This window comes from Thunnus thynnus, chromosome 14 (assembly GCF_963924715.1).
Source record: "Thunnus thynnus chromosome 14, fThuThy2.1, whole genome shotgun sequence".
NCBI lineage: Eukaryota > Metazoa > Chordata > Actinopteri > Scombriformes > Scombridae > Thunnus > Thunnus thynnus.
In genome coordinates, this window is record NC_089530.1 from 28,165,478 (window position 1) to 28,185,672 (window position 20,195).

Genomic DNA, 20,195 nt, shown 5'->3' on the forward strand with positions numbered 1-20,195 from the left:
TCTGATTCTGGAGGGAGTTTGGTGGGTGCTGGTGGTGCAGTTAAGTGATTTAGACTTTGAAAGCACAGACGAGAGATAAGAAGACCAGACTGATCAGGAGTTTTTTTTGGGGGGGGAGGGGGGAACCAGGCCGAGATGTAAAGGTTCCACCAGAGGAGAGGACGTGTCATCAAAACATCACTCGGGAACAATTTATTCTCAATCTGATCCAGGAAGCAGACGGTCCTTCTTTCCTTTTACTTAAACTGTAAATAAATCTTCAATCAGTAGATGAGAACAAAAGCACATTTAAGCTGAAGTTTCTCTAAAATAAAGAGGAGAGAGGATCACTAAAGTTTACCTATTATATTGTACTTATTATTATTATGATTTGTGCTGACAACTAAGACAAAAGACAAGAAGCTGTCATTCATTTAAATGTTTGAATATTGAAAGTTTACCCACACTGACATCCAGTTTAACACTACAACACTCTACTTCAGTGTCATAGTCTATGGAAAAGTACGAAATGAGCAATAACACGATGTTGGCGATACAAAATATTCATAATATACACTATTATGTACTACAATCTGATGTGGTCATGCAGTAATATTTCTTATTGCGTTATGTTCTTCAACCCTGTTTCATCCGTTTTCTTCAGTCTGAATGTAAAATTAAACGTACAAGTCGTATTATTGTGTTATTAGGGATCAAACTATGCAGTAATTTTTTTTTAAAAAGTTCATGATTTTAGAGCCTGACAGATAAATTGACCAGTCTGACATCTATATATATATATATATATATATATATATATATATATATATATATATATATATATATATATATATATATATATATACATATATGTGTGTGTATATATATATATACACACATATATATATATATATATATATATATATATATATATATATATGTGTATCAGTATGTCAGTTTATAAATGACAAGATATTGAAGTACAGAGATGCCAAAGATACTGTATGTTTGTATGTTTAAATGTTTAAAACACAACTTTAAGGGGACGTATGTGTCAGACTATATTTGATTTATGCTCAAGCATGAGCTCATCTCTTATGTTCAATGGTTTTCTTAATTTGATTTATATAAATAAGTGAATAAACTTGTTTTAGGAAAAGTAATATGACATTTGATTTGATATTTTGTGTAAATATTTTGTCTGGGAACTGTCAGATTAATTACATTTGGAAGGAAAAAAACATCTTGTACCCTGTTTAAATTCTTTATACCAATAAGTGATATCAGCTCCAAATTAAGTTTATAAATTGCTCCATTTTTGAACATCCTGAACGTTTGTACACAGGAAAGTCATTTATATTTTGTCTAAATTGCATAGGTGCAAACGTTTTCATGTCAAAGTAATGTTTTATAAATGACTCCATGATTTTCTGTTTCTGTCTGAGCCAATTAAAGCCATTTCAAAAATGTCCCTTAGAGACTTAATTAAGACTTAATTACATTTACTGGAGTTTCTTGTTTTAATTGAACATTTGTGCTGACGGAGCAGATGTTTAGATTTCAGATTAACTGCTCCCAACAAGCTCGATGTGAATGTGATCTTGCGGTACTTTTCCATAGGTTAACACACTGGAATAAAGTCATTATTAAATAAAGTTTGAGTCAAGTTTGACACCCCCTCTCCCTGGCGTTTCTCTACAGCTCTACGCCTCGTACCCGGTGGAGCGGCGGCGCTGGTGGTTCCAGATGTCGTCTCTGTGCTCGGGTCGGCAGAACAGCCTGGACGACTGGGCCAGCCGTTCCCGTTGCTCCCGCTGTTCCCGTTGCTCCCGTTGCTCCCGCTGCTCCCGGTCTCCGCCCGGTTTAGAGAACGGAGCGCGGCCGCCGAACTGCGAGGAGGAGTGAGTTCTGTTGTCATGGAGACCGGACGAGGACAGCTGACCTCCCGCTGACCTGGTGACGTCGCATGAACACGAAGGAATGAACACAGGAAGGGGAAGAGAGGATGTTTGAGCAACATATATTTGATCAAACACACGAAAAAGTGCGATTTAGGCTCAACTGAAGTAAAGAAGACAGCAGGTTAATTACAAAAGGGAAACTCCCAGTGACTCCCAGTACACACACACACACACACACACACACACACACCCAGCAGCAGACAGACAGACAGGTAATCCCACCCCAGTGACTGAGTGAAAGGACAAAGTGACACATCTTGAGTGATCAATTAAACATGAAATCTGACAGACAAAACAACTGTCCTCATGAATGATTTAGCAGCCGCTCTGTCACCTTTTGGCTTTGAGTCAGACCAGCAGCAGAGCAGAGCAGAGCAGCAGCTTATCTGCTCCGTTGGAAGATGATTCCTGCCGAGCAATAAGCCTTTTTATAGCCGAGTCTGATTAGTGATTAAGGTGATGTTCTCCCTGTCTGTCAGCGGGTCACACAAAACCCGACGGAAATAGATTCACATTCTGCTAGACAGCCTGAACATCGTCCTTTATGTCCCAGTAATGTGGCAACATTTTCATTTAGATACAGAGGCTGTTTTATCCATCTGTCATCATCTTTACTTATTTATAAAATGCTTTATGTTTATTATTGAGGTCGTAGTGGGTGGTGGTGGTGTACTGGAGTGTTCCCAATATTTTGTCCACCCTATTAACATACATGAGGGGGGCAAAATATTAGGAGCACTTTTCAATATAATGCACTCCACTGTTTGTTTGACTATGGAGGAGATACTCGCCTGCTTTTAGTGATTCTGTGAGGTCCATTATCAGTTGGCTGCTGGTGCTGCTGAGGAGACAGAAGAGGTCAAAGGTCAGGTTTGAGTCTGTGAGTGTTTTTGTGTTCATGAATGACTGTGTGTTCATGTGTGTACCTTGTAGTGGTTGCACTGTGACGGGCTGCCGTTCACTTGGTAATACTCCACTAGTCTCTCAGCCAGAGCGATGCGTCTCAGCAGGTTCTCAATGAAGTGCTGGATTCGAACTTTACCACACGTCTCCTGCCGCGCCGCAGCCTCCAGAAACTTCTGGATGGTTATCACCTCCCTGGAAAACAAAAGTTACATTTAAAAGACTCATATTCTGCACATTTCCAGCTCTATATTTATATTCTGGGGCTCTACTGGAATATCTTTGCATGATTTCCGGTTAAAAAGTCCTTATTTATCTTCTACTGGTCCTTTATGCAGCCCCTCAGTTCAGCCTCTGTCTGAAACAGGCCGTTTAGCTCCTGTCTCTTTAAGCCCCGCCTCCTGATGAGCCCACTCTGTTCTGATTGGTCAGCTTTCAGGAAGCTTCCTCCGGCTCCAGAGGCTACGTAAACAAACTATAGTAGCAGGATTTCACTTCTTTTTCTCCTGCTTTACTCCAAATGTCAACTTCTCAAATCCATCCGTACATGTTGGAGCTGAATCACACCTGAAATATGAGAGTGAACACATGGAAGCACCATAGCAACCACCATAGCAACCTCCATAGCAACCAAGGCTTCAGAACGGTCGGCTGTTTATGAGCATGTGTGACAAGCCGACGTCAGCAAGGTAGAAAAAAAACGTTACAAACGAGACGTTCAGTGCAGGTTGAAGCCCTGACTTTTGACTTGCAGGCAGCATTTCTACATATATTCACCTTTAGTTTTAAAACTTTGACCATGTTTAACCGACATCAGAACAGGATATCAATAACAGAAAACCAGAAAAAGTTGAATATGTCCCCTTTAAACCTGCATAACTAATGTTTTGTCTACTAGTTTTCATTAATCTGTCAATTATCTTGATTCATCGATTAGTTGTTTAGTCAATAAAATGTCATAAAATGGTTAAAATTGTCAACAACCCAAAAATATTCAGTTTACTGTCATAGAGAACTAAAGAAACCAGAAAATATTCACATTTAAAAAGCTGGAATCAGAGAATTTGGACATTTTTTTATTAAATATTGACTCTAAGGGATCAATCGATTATCAAAATATTTGGCAACTAATCAATTCTACAAAGATCAAATGGAAACCCACATCAGTGTTTACCTCTCTCGTCGTTCCAGCTCATTCTCAGAGGCGTTGAGCTGTTCCCTCAGCGCGGCGATCACCATGACGGCCACGTCCACCTGCCGACTCAGTGACCTCTCCCTGTCTGCGACTTCCTGCCTCTCCTGGGCCAGATGCTGCGAGTGAGCGCGCTCACACAGGAGCTCCGTGTCGGTCTGGGCCAGCTCCGTGCTCACCTTGGCCAGCCGGCGCTGCATGGTGCTGTCCGCCGCCCGCAGGATACTGGCCAGCCGCCGGCGCACGGCGGCCGAGGCTGCTGCCGTCTCCAAACCGGAGTAGGAGTTCTGCTCTGGTGGTTACAGTGAAGGAAAGTTACTGTCTGCAGCTCTGGCCGTCATTTCTATCACTGGGAACGCTGTGACATCACTAAAAAAGGTTACACAGGTCAGCAAATATGAGCAGTCAGACCATCTGAAAGGTTAGAAAGAAACCAGTAAAACATCACTACAGTAGGTCAAAGTTGAAGCAGGAAGTTGGTCTGTAAACTGTTATGGACGTTAATGGACAACCATTGTAACAAGTTTACCAATCACATTCATTTCGCCCACTTTTTTTAATCAATGAGTTCACAATTCTGCTTCAAGATTCCTAAAATTCCACAGCGTTCCCGTATTATCCGGGACCTGGCTTCCTGTTAAATTCACAGCCTGGCTGTCACAGCTACGTCACAAACAGGTCCACGAGGACTTTTAGGGCATCGGAACAAGGAGTCCTGGAGGGTCCCTCGCTCCAAGGTTAAAACTCTTTAGGCTCTAGTGGTTCAAAGGAGGAGGACTGTGGATTTTGTCCTCCATCACTTCCATTGTAAGGTCATTATGAAGGGATCTTCTGATGGTCAGTATGAACAGGAGGAATGATTACAGCAAGAAAAACACGACTGTTGTTTTAAGACACACTTACACATTTGTAGACACTACAAATAAAGCCTGGAAAATGTCATTTTGGTGACGTGTCTAATCAAACAGAAGATAAAGATTGAAAATATTTACTAAATAAATCAGTTTTAGTGTTTTCCTTCCAAAAACTTTCTTTTTTTAACATTTTTAGGCCAACAGTCAATCTGACACTACGGTGACTCTGAACTTTATATTTCTGGCACTCAATAAAAAACATATCAATAAATAAAATAAAGAAATGAACTAAACCTGAACGCACCGACCAGGTCCAGGTCCAGGTCCAGGTCTGGGTCTAGTGGGGGTCCGAGAGGAGCTGGAGGAGGGAAGAGGAGGTGATGATGGTTGAGGTGATGATGGTGGCATATGTCTGACTTTTTGATGGACATTTTGAAATCCTCCTCATGTCTGCTTCCATCCGTCTCTTCACCATCCTCCTCCTCATCGTCCTCCTCTTCTCCCACATCTTCGTCCTCTGTCCCTTCGTCGTCTTCCTCCTCATCCTCCTCAGCCTGCGTCCCCACCCCGACGCTCTGGGTGCGCCTCCTCACAGAGCTGTAGGAGTGGAGGTACCCGCTGTCTCTGCAGTCGCTGAGGGAGCGGACGTGAGGCGGCCGCGACGCGCTGTGCTGCCCCCGGCGGGTCGGGAGGCTCATGTCGTGCCAGGGGATCGCCGCCGTCAGCGGGTCGGGGTGTTTGCCGGTGATGCTGAAGCCGCTGCTGATCACGTCTGGCGAGCGGTACGAGTGGCGGTACTCCAGGTGGGCGCGGAGCGAGGCCAGGCTGCGGAAACGCTCCTGCTCGCCGCAGCGGGGGCAGCGGAAGGGGAGGTCGCAGGAGGTGGCTGAGTCAATGACGGCGCCGCAGGCCTGGCCGTTCCTCTCTAAGAGGAAAGAACCAGAACCTCTGGAGCACAACTTCTGCTGCATCACTCTACACCTGCAGTACAGAAAAACAGCAGAAAGAGGAAGCAATTAATCCTGAAACAACTGGTCAATTAATCAATTAATCAAAGACAAAAAACATTAGAAAATTGATTATTTGTTCACTGGGAAAAATACTAAACATTGTCTGGTTTATCTCTGTTTCATGTATATGACTGTAGAGCTGCAACGATTAGTAGAACCACAGAAAATTAATTTCAAACTATTTTGATAATTGATCTTTTTGAGTCATTTTTTAAAAGAAAAAATGTCAAAATTCTCTGATTTCAACCTCTTAAGTATGATTTTGTTTTATTTCTTCAGTCCTCTATGACAGTAACCTGAATATCTTTGGGTTGTGGACGGACAGAAAGACATTTCAGACATTTTTTAGAACGAGTGATTAATTGATTAATCAGGAAAATAACTGAGGGATGAATCTACAATGAAAATAATCATTAATTGCAGCATTTTTGAGTTCTGGGAAATGACATTTTCAACATTTTTTTTTTACAGACTAAATGATAAATGAAAACTGACAGATTTAGACCTGAAAGAATTAGTCGATTAATTAGTTTGTGTGTGTGTGTGTGTGTGTGTGTGCGCGCGCGCGCGCGCCAGGTCACATGTGGGGACTCGCCTCCCTTTTGGGGGCAGTTTTTGGACGTTTTCTCTCATCTTTGATTTTTGCTGAAATATTGGATCATTTGAACATTTATTGAAATGAAAGCATGTGAGAAGTTTAGAGGGAAAAATCACTATTTGGTGGAGCTGTTAACAACTCATAGACATGTGAAATGTGACCCCGACTACACACTGCTTTTTGTAAGACGTCAAAAGCCAAAAAAGGTTGGAAACCACTGGTTTCATCTTTAACAATGTGTTGTATTTTAAAAGCTTGTTATATTATCCATTGTGTCAAATCTTTATCTGAAAAGTAACTAAAGCTGTCAAATAAATGTAGTGGAGTAGAAAGTACAATATTTCCCTCTGAAATGTAGAAAGTAGCATCACATGGAAATACTCAAGTAACGTACAAGTACCTCATAACTATACTCAAGTACAGTACTTGAGTAAATGTACTTAGTTACTTTACCAGTGAGCCAACATGAATAAATCCAGGAGGACAGCAGATGACCTGAAACAGCAGCTTTATTCTCCACACATTAACTAAACAAACTGGGTATTTTTTTAATTTTACATGCTTCCTTCTGTGAGGGTTTAATTCTGCGTAACAGGTCGATTCCTCACACAGTCTTTTAGCATTTATTAGCCAACTAACAGCGTACGTTAGCTCCGCTGTTAGCTAGCTGGAGAGCAACAATCGCTGAATCATTACTTAACGGAAACCGGAGTTAACGAGCGGCTCTTACCGCGTGCGGTTTAACGGCAGGTTTTAAATGAATCCAGCCGTTACTGTCCGGAGGAGCCATGTCGCAGACGGAGACAGACAGCAGCCCGCATGATGTCATTCACCGAGGAGAGGAGCAGCGTCAAGCTACACGGCACCGAAACTACAGCACATCCGGTGAGCCCTTTCAGAATTAAACATATGAAGGCGATATGAACGTCACTTCCGGTGTGTATTTTCAAAACAATTATTGTTATTTTATTATTTGATTTATTGAACAGGACAGTGTGCAGTATTGAGCATAAATGATGCACTGCACCAGAGTTAGCTTGAAGCTAATTTGCATCTGTAGTCCATTACAATCAAAACATACAACAGCACAACAACAAACAGTACAAAGCAAAAAAAACCCAAAAAACCCCAAAACAAAACAAAACAAAACCCACAATGAACACACCATACAAAATAAAAAGCTACACACAACAGCACATCACATACACCCACAATGTCAATTAAAAATTAATAATGTAAACTAGGCTCAGTGGTCACACAGCTGATTGGTCTTTAGTTGATTTTTTAATTTGGCCTTGAATGTATTGATGGAATTACAGTTCTTCATATAATCGGGTAAGGCAATTCACTGAGTGGTGGCTTTCACACAGAAAGCTGACTGCCCAAATGCAGTGTGACGAAATGGTATGGTTTTTACTGTCTCCATCACAGAGTCAGTAGTTTTCATCACACAGTGAGTAGTCTTCATCGCTCATCATCGATTTAAACTTGTAACAGCTCCTTTCACTTAGAATATATTTTATATACTTACAACTCAGAAACTCAATTTTCACAGAAGAGAAGGAAACCAAGAGCAGCACCTTTTAACAAGATTTATGATGAAAAACTATAATACGGACACCAAGAATACTCTTTCCAAAATAAACTACTACAGGATAATATTGAAACACAAGATACAATAAGGACAAAGTGGAACTTAGAGTTAGGTGAACAGTTAAAAGAGGAGGGCTGGGAAAACGACTATAAAGCAACACATAAAACAACAAATTCTAGATATTGGAGTACTCATGGAAAATATACACAAGATTTTTTATTACACCAAAAGTACAATCAAAATTCACAATATCCATTTAAACTGACTGTTGGTGCGGTGAAAAAAATGCCAATCATTCACATATTTTCTTTTTCTGCCCATCACTAAAAATATTCTGACAACGTATCATAACATCTATCATGAAAATTCTCCAAATTAAACAGGCAGCTGAATCAAAATATATTATTTTAGGTATATCACCACCTGAACTTACATTACAAATAGACACACATATATATATAGGATACTTGGAATTGCAGCTATGAAACAGATAACAAGGAACTGGCTAAAACCTACTGCACCTTTATTTAACAGCTGGAAGGCAAATGTAAACAGTATCTTAGAAATGGAAAGAATAACTTATAGAATCAGAAATCTGGAACAGGAACATTTGAAACAGTGGCATAAATGGATTAAATATGTGGACCACAATTAAACAGGTTTCAGCCCTGAAGAGTTAGGAGAGTCCTTCCTTTTTTTCTCTTTTCTTTTTGTATGTATATATTATTGAGTTATTTATTTCTATTTATATTTTATTCCCCCTCTTTTTTCTTTATTATCAATAAAAAACATGTAAATGTTGTAGGAATGATGTAGGTATGAACAATATCATATGTATCTTGCACTCCTGCAATAAAGATTAAAAACTATATATTTTATATATTTTTATTGTGCATGTCTTATTTACTTATTTTTATATTATTTAAGATTACTTAATTGCTATGTATATTTTGACTGTCATGCACAACAACATCAGGGCGAATGCCTTGTATTTGCAAACCTACTTAGTAATAAACCTGATTCTAATTATTAATCACAAGAAAATATGTAATTATGAATTACTATATCATAATTACAAGAAAAATCTCATAATTATGACTCACTATCTCATAATTATGACTTACTATATCATAATTACAAGAAAATATATCATAATTATAATTTACTATCTCATAATTATGACTTAGTATTTCATAATTACAAGAAAATATCTCATAATTATGACTTACTATATCATAATTACAAGAAAAATCTCATAATCATGACTTATTATATCATAATTACAAGAAAAGATCTCAAAATTATGACTTACTATATCATAATTACAAGAAAAGATCTCATTATTATGACTTACTATCATAATTATGACTTATTATATCATAATTACAAGAAAAGATCTCATAATTATGAATTACTATATCATAATTACAAGAAAAGATCTCATAATTATGATTTACTATCTCATAATTATGACTTACTATATTATAATTACAAGAAAATATCTCATAATTATGACTTACTAGCTCATAATTATGACTTATTATATCATAGTTACAAGAAAAGTACTCGTAATTGTAACATACTATCATAATTATAACTTATTATCCCATAATTATGTCAGGACAACAGTCAGGAGCCCAAATAAACAGTGAAACCTGTTTTTCTTGCTGTAATCATTCCCCCTGTTCATACTGACCATTAGAAGATCCCTTCATAATGTACTTACAATGGAAGTGATGGAGGACAAAATCCACAGTGTGTCCATACAGTCATTTAAAAGTAGATGTGAAGCTTATATGAGGCTTCAGCAGTCTGAGTTAGTCACATCAAGTGGATATCTGACACATTTACAGTCTTTTTAGCATCAAATTCTCTCTTTGTGTTTCCTCGGACAGTGTTTCCCTGTTCAGTGTTCATTTGGGGACCTGAATATTGTTTTAAAGACAGACATGAAAAATTGTGACCCTGTCCTTTAAGTTTATTATTATTATTACTGTTATACAACCAAATCTTGTCTCATAATATCATTAGACCAGCTCAATATGCTAAGATTTAATTTCTTCTCCACTGTTTTACTTTATTGAAACATTTATCACATATAGAACAAGCGTAACCACTTCAGGACATAAAAAGGTTGTTATTCTACTTAAACCTCTTTAAATCAGTCCTTTATTACATCAAACATTTCTTAATGTGCTTGAGAAAGGTTGATGATGAAGAGTGCAAAGCAACAAAGATGGGAGTCAAATAATTTGAGATCACATAAGTGGAAAAAGTTTTATTTTTTTATCATGATCATGTACAGTGATGTGCTGTATTTAATATACATACAGTACAAGCAGCGATTGTGCATATTTATAAAACAGCCCATAATCTAATCACAGTATTGTTTCCAAAGCCACAGTTTCATAACCTGAGTGAAGTCTGTGAGTGTTTCCAGAATTGCACCAACATTGGTTCAGGTAGCTGCCAGTATAGAGAGAATTCAACTTTGATGTGTTTTAAAATCAGGTTTTAAACATCAGTGAATAAAACAGCCGGGGGGACATTCATCAACTTCTGAGACTTAAACACGATGCTGCATCCATGCACTGTTTTGTCAGTAAAATCAAACCCAGAAGGCAAAGAAGTAAGTTTGATTAACTACATTTAAAAATACTTTTGAAGGCTGTTCTGGATCAATACAAATCAGTATGTGTGTTTAAAGCTGCAGAAAACTGACTGTATTGACGTACAAAATAAGTATAAAACTTGTCTTAAAAACACAAATTAGCTTTCCTTTTCTCTAAATTTTTATCAACTAGATTTCCTTCAATCATGCGTCTTGGTGACAATTTGATCTGCCAGAGTGTCTTTTTTGATACCAACACTGGGAGGCGCCAACGTTTAGATCATACATGTAGAAGATATTAAAGTGTATAAGAAGTCTGTGTTGAGGTGTGTTTCAGCCTACAACGCTTTGCTGTAATGGTTGTTACTAAGGCTGCAACTAACGATTATTGTCATTATTGATTAAACTGCAGATTGTTAAATGTTATTAAAAAAACAAAAAATTGTGGAAAAAAAATGACATTCATCTTTTCTTAGAGCTTACAGCGATGCCTTTAATTTTCATGTTTTAGATCATTGTTTTAAAGGATAATTCTGGTGATTTTCTCTATATTTCTTACTGTCAACAAATCTCATGTGCAGAACTCATCCTATTTACTGCTGCACTGGGTGACATGTTCCTTCATTATGAAGAGTTTGGTCATGTTAGTTTGTTTAGAAACAGCTCCAAAGACTAATAACAGTAATAAGATTGTAACTCTCAGGAGAGAAGTGCTGTTATTAGTCTTTCGAATCGTTTCTTAACAAACTAACGTGACAAAACTCTTCATAATGAAGGAACATGTCACCCAGTGCAGCGGTGTGACTCACGTGTTTTTAATAGTGTTTTGGACAACAACAGAGGAATAAGATATATCAGGCTTTGGATACACACACAACACTTGTTAGTAGATCAGTTCATTGTTGGTTTGGATCCAAACATGAGATTTGTTGACAAGAAGAAAAATATAGAAAATCAGCAGATATATCCTTCAAGATATTTAGTTAAATGTTATATATGTCAAAGCAAAACAGCAAATGGTCACGTTTGCAAAATGACTGAAAAGATGAATTTTCTCTTGTCGATCGACTTGCAGCTCTAGTTGTTTCTAGCTTCTCCTCCAGGCTCTGAAGTTTTACTCTGACTCCATTTTTAAATGTTCAGAGGAAAATTCATTTGTGTCTGTAGAACAGCATGTAAATGTAGGTTAATTTATCCCCTCAGCAGACAGATTTCCTCCTGCTGCTGCTTCCTGTGCTGATGAGCCGTGTGTCTCTGTCATGTTTTGAATACTGTTTTAATTAACTGATATTTATCCCTGCGGTGCACACAGCCAGACTTCAGGTGAAACCAGATATGGCCGCCGATGAGGTGTTAAATGTTTTTTTTGTTGTGTACAGCAACAAAAGTTCACAGATTGGAGTAAACAAGAGTAAACCATAATGCACTTTTTCCCTTCTAGTTTGCTCTTTTTCTTCATTCCATCCCTTCTTTTCTTCCTTGAGTGTACTGCAAAGGGACTTTTCACCCTGAACTGAGCCTCCCAGGCATGAACTGTACTACCCTGCAACAACCTCCTCTAACAGTTAGATGCTTTGGATTAAAGACAGTTGATGCAATAATTGTTGTTACAGTTCAAACCAGGGGAAGGGGAGGAGGAGGCCTGCCAGACTCAGCTCAGGGCAGAAAAGTCCCCCCAAGTACGTTCCCTCCCTCCCTCCTTCTCTTCCTTCCTCTTCTTCCATCCTTGCTTCCTTGCTTCCTACTGACAGTGGAGTTGATAGTTGAGTTTGGCTCCCAGCCTGGTTCCTGCCAGGTGTTTGTTGAAGGCCTCGTCCATCTCTTGGCTCTGTTCTGGTGTAAAATGGTTCCTCCAGTCTCCGACCTCACCTGCTCAGGGACGGAAAATAGGACACATGCAGTTAAAACATTTTTATTAGCCGAGTTTCCATCCAAATGTAGCACAAATTTTAAATCGCATTGCAAGAAGGTCTGCAAAAAATAATGTCAATAAACCCTTGCTTCCGTCCACTCCTGTTATGTGAAAAATGCCCATAAATAACGTATCTGTGCTCCCTGCAGTGAATACAAGGTCGTATACAAGCATTGCTGCTTTTCTGCTTTTCAATAAAGTTATGTAATTCTCCAGGACAGCCTGTGTCATGTGAGCTTGCACAGTGTAATTGCTTGGCTTCAGAAAACTTGGACTGTTTGCAATACTTTCTGGAACAGTAAAGAACATTTGCTGATCAGTTTAGCCGTCTTGGACTCGCTGTTGAGAAATCATAGCACAAATACATGTTCTAAAGCCAAGCTTTACTCAAACCACCAGAACTGTTTCTTTTCAAATCAAATCATATCACAGAGTTTCTAAAGATGCCAAATATTGTATGTATCTGCTAAATTACAGTGCACAAGACAGAGTTTGAAAAAAAAAAACATCTTTGGTTTCAATATTTCACTCAGCTTGAGCAAGAATCTCAGTAAGAAGCTGGAAGCAGCAGATCCAGAACATCCAGTGTAGCATATATGTGCAGTAAACATGCACGTTGCTGTACAGAAAACATTTGTTTCTCCAACTTTGAAGCTTCTAAGTGCATTCAGTGGAATGAAAGTAACTAAGTACATTCACTTAAGTACAATTTTGACATACTTGTACGTTACTTGAGTATTTCCATGTGATGCTACTTTCTACATTTCAGAGGGAAATATTGTACTTTCTACTCCACTACATTTATTTGACAGCTTTAGTTACTTTTCAGATGAAGATTTGACACAATGGATAATATAACAAGCTTTTAAAATACAACACATTGTTAAAGATGAAACCAGTGGTTTCCAACCTTTTTGGCTTTTGACGTCTTACAAAAAGCAGTGTGTAGTCGGGGTCACATTTCACATGTCTATGAGTTGTTAACAGCTCCACCAAATAGTGATTTTTCCCTCTAAACTTCTCACATGCTTTCATTTCAATAAATGTTCAAATGATCCAATATTTCACCAAACATCAAAGATTAGAGAAAAAGTCCAAAAACTGAAAACAGATTTGTGTATCAGAACTTTGTTTTTTCTTGTTTCCTCTCCCATTAATCATCTCACCACCCCTCAGATTTATCTGCTGACCCTTTGGAGGGGCCCGACCCCTAGGTTGGGAACCACTGGACTAAACTAGCTAACTGTATATAAAGTAGTGTAAACTAGCTCCACCTCCAGCAGCTACAACAGTAACATGCTGCTCTAACACTGATGCTTCACTATTAATAATCTAATGATGTCATATATAATAATATATCAGTCAGAGGGACCAAACCACTACTTTTACTGCAATACTTTAACTACATCAAGCTCATAATACTTATGTACTCTTACTGTAGGATTTTTCATGCAGAACTTTTACTCGTAACGGAGTATTTCTACATTGCTGTATTTGTACTTTTACTGCAGTATTAGTATCCGAGTACTTCTTCCATCATGCAGCAGGCTGATTTACAGCCTTAATGTGTTTTTCTCGTTGCTGCAGAGTTTTACTTGTTTTCTGATGCAGTTGTGTTTTCTTCTTCTCTACTCTTGACCTTCTTTTACAACTCAGACAAGCTGACCATTAAACCAAAGTACAGCTGGAGAAATTACAGACTCAGCTCTGAAGTCTAATACTGCAATATAATAAAAAATAGTAAAATCCTGAACTGAAAATACCACTTAAGTAAAAGTACGTAAGTATTATTAGCAACATGTACTTTTTTTAAAGTTTTAAAAGTCAAAGAAAAATTGCCCCGTAATATATTATCAGATTAGTCATGATACTTTACAAAAGATATAATAACAATAATAATAATAATAAGTATAATATTTCCCTCTGAGTTACTTTAGCACAGTACTTGAGTAAATGTACTTCGTTACATTCCACCGCTGTTTCGTTCAAAGTATAATAACAGAAGTTCAGGACAGCTGAAGTATTTTGCAGATGTTGCAGCAAGTATTATGTTTACAACCCAAGACTGAAAATACAGTCTGAGATATCCAGCAGAAAACCAAAATATTTTGAGAAAAAAAAGAGGATTTTATGTGTTACAGTCATAATTTTACATGAAAATATATTATAGATGTTGTTGCGTGTTTCATCTTTTCCTGACAATCCTACAGGAGTAAATCTTAATTATCTCTTATTACTTTATTATTTATTCCAACTTATTTTCATCACATTATAATTTTATTCATGAAATATCACAATTTTCTGTTGTAAAACATGACTTTATCTTGTAATAATGTGACCTTTTCTCGAAATAAAACTTTATTCTCAAAATATTACAACTTTTTTTTATCAATATTTCAACGTTATTCTCAAAACAGATTTAGTTTGATGTTTGTTTTGAGCATTTGTTCTTCATTAACCTGAACACAAACTAAAAAAAAAACAGCCTTTTTACTTCTGATCTTAATGTTATTTCAGGTATTTTGACAGCTTTTCATCGGTTTCTGTCTCAGCTTCAGTGTATTTAACACTAATAACCAGACGACTGTGTGATACTGTATTGCGTGTGTTTTTTGGTGTAATTTGTGTATCAGACTGTGACGAACAGTTTGTGCTGTTTTCAAACACAACAATGAGTCACTTCCAACTTCTCACACTGCTGTGTTGATGGTTTCTGTCCCTCTCCGTCCTGCTGGCTGTGATCTAGTGTCTAATGATGAACAAAGAGCTCAGTGAAGTGAGAGCGAAGACAAAAAGCTGCTGTGATTTAAATACAAAGAGTCTGAAACAGGAGGGAAACTGTGCCGACCTGCCGCAGCTTCCTGCTCATTACTGGGACTGAACCAGTTTACTGCTGATCAACCATCAAACAATAAACAATACTGAAGGCGAAGCTGATATTACCACTTCTAACTTTGTACTATGAAATCGTTGCAAAAAAATCTGAGTGTATATGAGTGTTTAGAGGAGCAGTGGTGACTTTAACAGGACTGAAAGGTGAATTTATTATATCTGCATGTGATATGTTTACATGTGACGTCCTACAGGTCACATGTGCATGCAGTGATTAGTCGATTAATCAGTTAATTAAGTCTGGTTTTGTTTTTCTTGTATATTTATGTATGTATATTATTTAAATGCACAATATGTAATTTCAGCCGCTAGGCGTCTCAATCAAAACAATAACAAAAGACGGAGTGTGATGACGGTGTGAAGTAGCAAGGGATCATGGGAGTTGTTGTCTTCGTTGTTAAATAACCAGCTTCATCGGGATAGGATTATTCCAGTGTTCATCATTCAGGATGTTTTTACAAACAGACCCGGAGATTACAGGTAAAAACACTGAATAAAGCTGTTTCACCTAAAAAAAAATCAATGTTTCTCCGACGATGTTTGGTGACCACCGGACTTCCTGGAGGGGCTGTTAGCCGAGCTGCTGCTAACGTTTGTCCAGTTTATTTCTCTGATAACTTAAGATCCAGACGTCCAATGACTAAAATCCTTCTTCCGGCTGAAAGATATAGTTAAAAACCACCTAAATTTATCATGAAAATGCCATTGTAGTGGACAAACACAGCGCCGCCGTATGCATCTTGTACGTGTTTACTCTTTGGTAGAGGAGGTATGACGCCATTGACAGGCGACCAAATGAAACGGTCCGTTACTTTGATTAAATTACAGATTTCTCTGAGTTTGAAAATATACAACTCAACAACATATATAACACAGGTCTAGTTGTTTTTAGACATTTTAATATAGAATAATTACATATAAGAGCTCTAAGTAGAGGTCATCAATAAGTCTAATAGTTTTTTTTCCTTGTGTATGTTCTATGTTTGTTTGATTTTAACCTTTACAAATAAATAAACTCAATCGATAAGTCAATCGACAGAAAATTAATTGATAACTATTTTGATAATCGACTAATTGTTATGGTAATTTTGCGAGATGCCAAAGATTTGATTTGTTTCAGGTTCTTAAATATGAGATTTTGCTGCTTTTCTTGGTTGTATTTTATGGTGAATTGAATATGTTTTGTACTTTTTATTGCACAAAACAATAAAACCATCATGTGCTCGAGGATATTTCACTGGTTTTATAGACAAAACAAATAATCAGTTGAGGAAATAGTTGGCAGATTAAAGTTGACATATTCTGCTTGTTGTGGTTTTCTGTTATTTATATCAGAGGCTGAACTGATGTGCTGCATAAAGGGGCCAGTATGAGATAAATAAGGAGTTTTCAACTGTAAATCATACAAAGATATTCCAGTAGAGCCCCACAATATATAAATATACACCTGAAATTGTGCAGAATATGTTCCCTTTAAATGCACAATATGTAAATTTTCTGCCTTTCAATCAAAACAATAACAAAAGATGGAGTTTGTTGATGTCGTGAAGTAGCGTGGAATCATAGGAGTTGTTGTTATTAAACAACCACCATTATAGTCACCTTCTCCCAGTTAAGATTACTTCATTATTCATCATTCAGGATGTTTTTACCGGGAGCTGAAATTATCCGCAGAGGTCTCGTCCTCTCCGAAACAAAAGGACCCGGTGATTAAAACTGGTAAAAACACTGGATAAAGCACTTAAGATCCAGACGTCCGATGAGTAAAATCCTTCATCGGGGTAAAAGATATAGTTAAAAAAGACCAAGATCTAAAAAGTTTATCATAAAAAGGGCTTAAAACTGGATTAAATGTCAATTTATGACAATTTCTGGCATATTGTTGGAAACATTTGGGATAATGTAAGTACACAACTCAACAAAATATAACAACACAGTCATTTTTAGACATTTTAATACAGAAAAGTGACAGTTTGGGCCTTTAATCAATGATGAAAATAATTGTTAGTTTCAGCACTGATTTTATTTTATGTGAAATGTTTTTCTACATGTGATAATGTGTTTTATATGTTTTAATTTACTTTTTTTTGCTTTTTCTTGTCAGGAAAGAATTTTTTTATTGTACTTTTCCTTTTCTGTTATACACAATTTCCACTAATTAAAATTAAACTGTTGCACTAATTGCTAATTAATACAAACATGCATGCTGCTATTATTATCATGACATCTCTTATATTTCCATCCTTGTTTATGTTTTATGATGAGTTTTATATGTCAAACTGTTTTTCTTTGTCATCGTGTATTTCATGTGTTTCCAATATTGTTTTATCTGTAGAGTCACTATTACTACAAAATAAAATCATTCAAAAACACTAATGACTCAACCAGATGAACACACACACACACACACACACACACACACACACACACACACACACACACACACACACACACACACACACACACGTCATACGACACCATACATGTGGTGCATTTACTGCTCTGTGTGTGCAGCTTTAATTTCACTAACTCCACTTCCTGCATGACGTCGCCCTCCCTGTTCCCCCGTATCATTACACCTGCACTATTTACTGTCCCAGTCCTACCCTGGTTAACACACACACACACACACACACACACACACACACACACACACACACACACACACACACACAGACACAGACACAGACACAGACACAGACACAGACACACACACTGATCGGGGTAGTTGTGAGACATTTAAAACAGGCTGACGTCGACTCTCTGCTGTTTACCAAACACACACTTATGTACTTTTACTGCAATACTTTAACTACATCAAGCTCATAATACTTATGTACTTTTACTGCAATACTTTAACTACATCATGCTCATAATACTTGCAGGACTTTTACTTGTAACGGAGTATTTTTATGTTGCTGTGTTGGTACTCTTACGGAAGTGAAGGATCTGAAAACCAAACTGAGCGAGCGCACTCCCGACAGACGGTCGATAAAAATAAAAATATTTCAAGACGCTGATCACCTTTCCTGAAGATGACGTTTCCCAGAGTGCCGTGGGAGTTGGCTGAGCTCTGCTTCATGGCGGTGAAGGTGCTCCCCTCTGATATCTGCTGCACCTGAGCCTCCGTCAGGCTGAAGCCAAAGAAACTGGAGATCTGACGGACGCCGTCGCTCAGGTCCTGTATGACGGGAAACATGATCAGAGCCATTACAGACTGACAGCTCTACTGAAATATGACCACAGAGAGGACGTGGACTCAGTGTTTACTGTGATAGTTTGAAGTCTCTGCAGGTTGATTTTTTATAGAAATTACTGCCTGTGTCTAAGATGGTCACCAGAAATGACTAATATAAGAAATCACATGTAAATTTATCACCATGTGGTGTTTTATTACAATTAATAACATCAAACGTCACACGTGAAAATATCAATGTCTCATGTTTCAAATTCAAATACTTTATTGAAATATGGTTTTTATGACATTTTACCACTGGTGGAAAGTACATTTACTTAAGTACTGTGCTTAAGTACAGATCTGATTGATTTACTTGTACTTTACTAAATATTTTAAGCTACTTTATACTTCTACTTCACTACATTTCACATAGTAATATTGTACTTTTTACTCCACTACAAATTATTTTTTATGATTTAAAATACTATTAGAAGATATTCTTATGTATTATCAAACATCGACACAGTGAATAAAACAGTTAAACTGAGCTACAACATTAAAATGCTGTTTAATACTATAATAATATTATAAAACTCTCTGAAAGGGGTCATTCTTTTCAATTTTTTAAGTACTTTTTTGATATTACTTCCTGTAGTTTTACTTAAGTTAGAATGCAGGACTTGTACTTGTAATTGAGTATGTTTATTTATTTATTGAATGGGACAGTGTGCAGTTTGAAACATTAAAGATGCACTGCACCGGAGTTAGCTTGAAGCTAATTTGCATCTGTAGTCCCCAACAAAAAAAAACATACAATAGCACAACAACAAATAGTAAAAACAAAAAAAAACAAAAAAAAAACCCCCAAAAAACCCCACAGAGAACACACCATACAAAATACAAAATACAAAGCTACACACAGCACATCACATACACCCACGATGTCAATTAGAAATAATGTAAACTAATATTAGCTGTGTGACTCAATGGTCATATTGCACCATTGCTGCTTTAACTAAAAATTACATCTTCCATCACTGCATTTCACTTGTAAAAAAATATGTTTGGCATTTTAAATGTAAAATATACTGTTTTACACATTAATTAATGGGACTTAACGAGGTGAATTAAATAATCTCTAATGTGAAAAAACTAGAGATTTCAGTCAGAGTGTGAACTACCTGTTTTAGCTCCTCATAGGTGACAAACATGACGTTGGGATCGTCCATCTTCTTCTCCCAGGCCAACGCGTGGTCAAAGTATGACCCCCATGGAACTACACACACACACACACACACACACACACACACACACACACACACACACACACACACACACACACACAAGTTCCAGGCCAAAAGACATAATTGTTTGGATTAAAACTGGGCTACATGTGGTTGAAAAGTCCAAAAGGACGTACAGTACATGTCAAACTTAACTAAAAACAGAGATGTCAAAAAAAGTTTCAGCGCTGCACCGTTTCAGGGCCTAAAAAAAAAAAAAAAAAAAAG

At 37.3% G+C, this 20,195-nt stretch overlaps 2 protein-coding genes across 4 annotated transcripts in view; both read right to left on the minus strand.

The window, feature by feature from the left end:
- Positions 1-890: 890 nt before the first annotated feature.
- znf365 (zinc finger protein 365) lies at positions 891-7,450 on the minus strand. Of its 3 annotated transcripts, XR_010931419.1 has the most exons (7): positions 7,228-7,447; positions 5,194-5,870; positions 4,018-4,327; positions 2,867-3,038; positions 2,732-2,781; positions 1,304-1,932; positions 891-1,266 (listed from the first exon to the last, which is right to left on the minus strand). XR_010931419.1 is itself a non-coding variant. In XM_067610813.1 (6 exons), exons 2-6 carry the CDS (start codon positions 5,858-5,860, stop codon positions 1,683-1,685), a joined length of 1,446 nt encoding a protein of 481 aa, XP_067466914.1. In that variant the 5' UTR covers positions 5,861-5,870; positions 7,228-7,450; the 3' UTR covers positions 891-1,682. The 3 variants fall into 3 exon arrangements, 2 of the variants coding, with proteins under 2 accessions (XP_067466914.1, XP_067466913.1); XM_067610813.1 differs by having other exon boundaries at positions 891-1,932; positions 2,732-2,778; positions 7,228-7,450; XM_067610812.1 differs by having other exon boundaries at positions 892-1,932.
- A 4,586-nt stretch (positions 7,451-12,036) lies between these two features.
- Positions 12,037-20,195, minus strand: part of sult6b1 (sulfotransferase family, cytosolic, 6b, member 1) — a 33,061-nt gene continuing 24,902 nt past the window's right edge. Inside the window, exons 5-7 of the mRNA XM_067610817.1 lie at positions 19,866-19,960; positions 18,531-18,687; positions 12,037-12,571 (exon numbers count right to left, since the gene is read on the minus strand). Coding sequence (XP_067466918.1) covers positions 12,444-12,571; positions 18,531-18,687; positions 19,866-19,960 — 380 coding nt within the window. The 3' untranslated portion in view covers positions 12,037-12,443. The remainder of the gene's footprint in view (positions 12,572-18,530; positions 18,688-19,865; positions 19,961-20,195) is intronic.

Bases quoted from the DNA above. Each gene is read 5' to 3' on its own strand.
- znf365 (XM_067610812.1), bottom strand. From the start codon at position 5,860: ATGCAGCAGAAGTTGTGCTCCAGAGGTTCTGGTTCTTTCCTCTTAGAG. The intron at 3,039-4,017 runs GTAAACACTGAT...TTTGTTTTCCAG, and splicing joins GAGCTGGAACGACGAGAGAG to GGAGGTGATAACCATCCAGA. The intron at 2,782-2,866 runs GTACACACATGA...CTGTCTCCTCAG, and splicing joins CACAGTGCAACCACTACAAG to CAGCACCAGCAGCCAACTGA.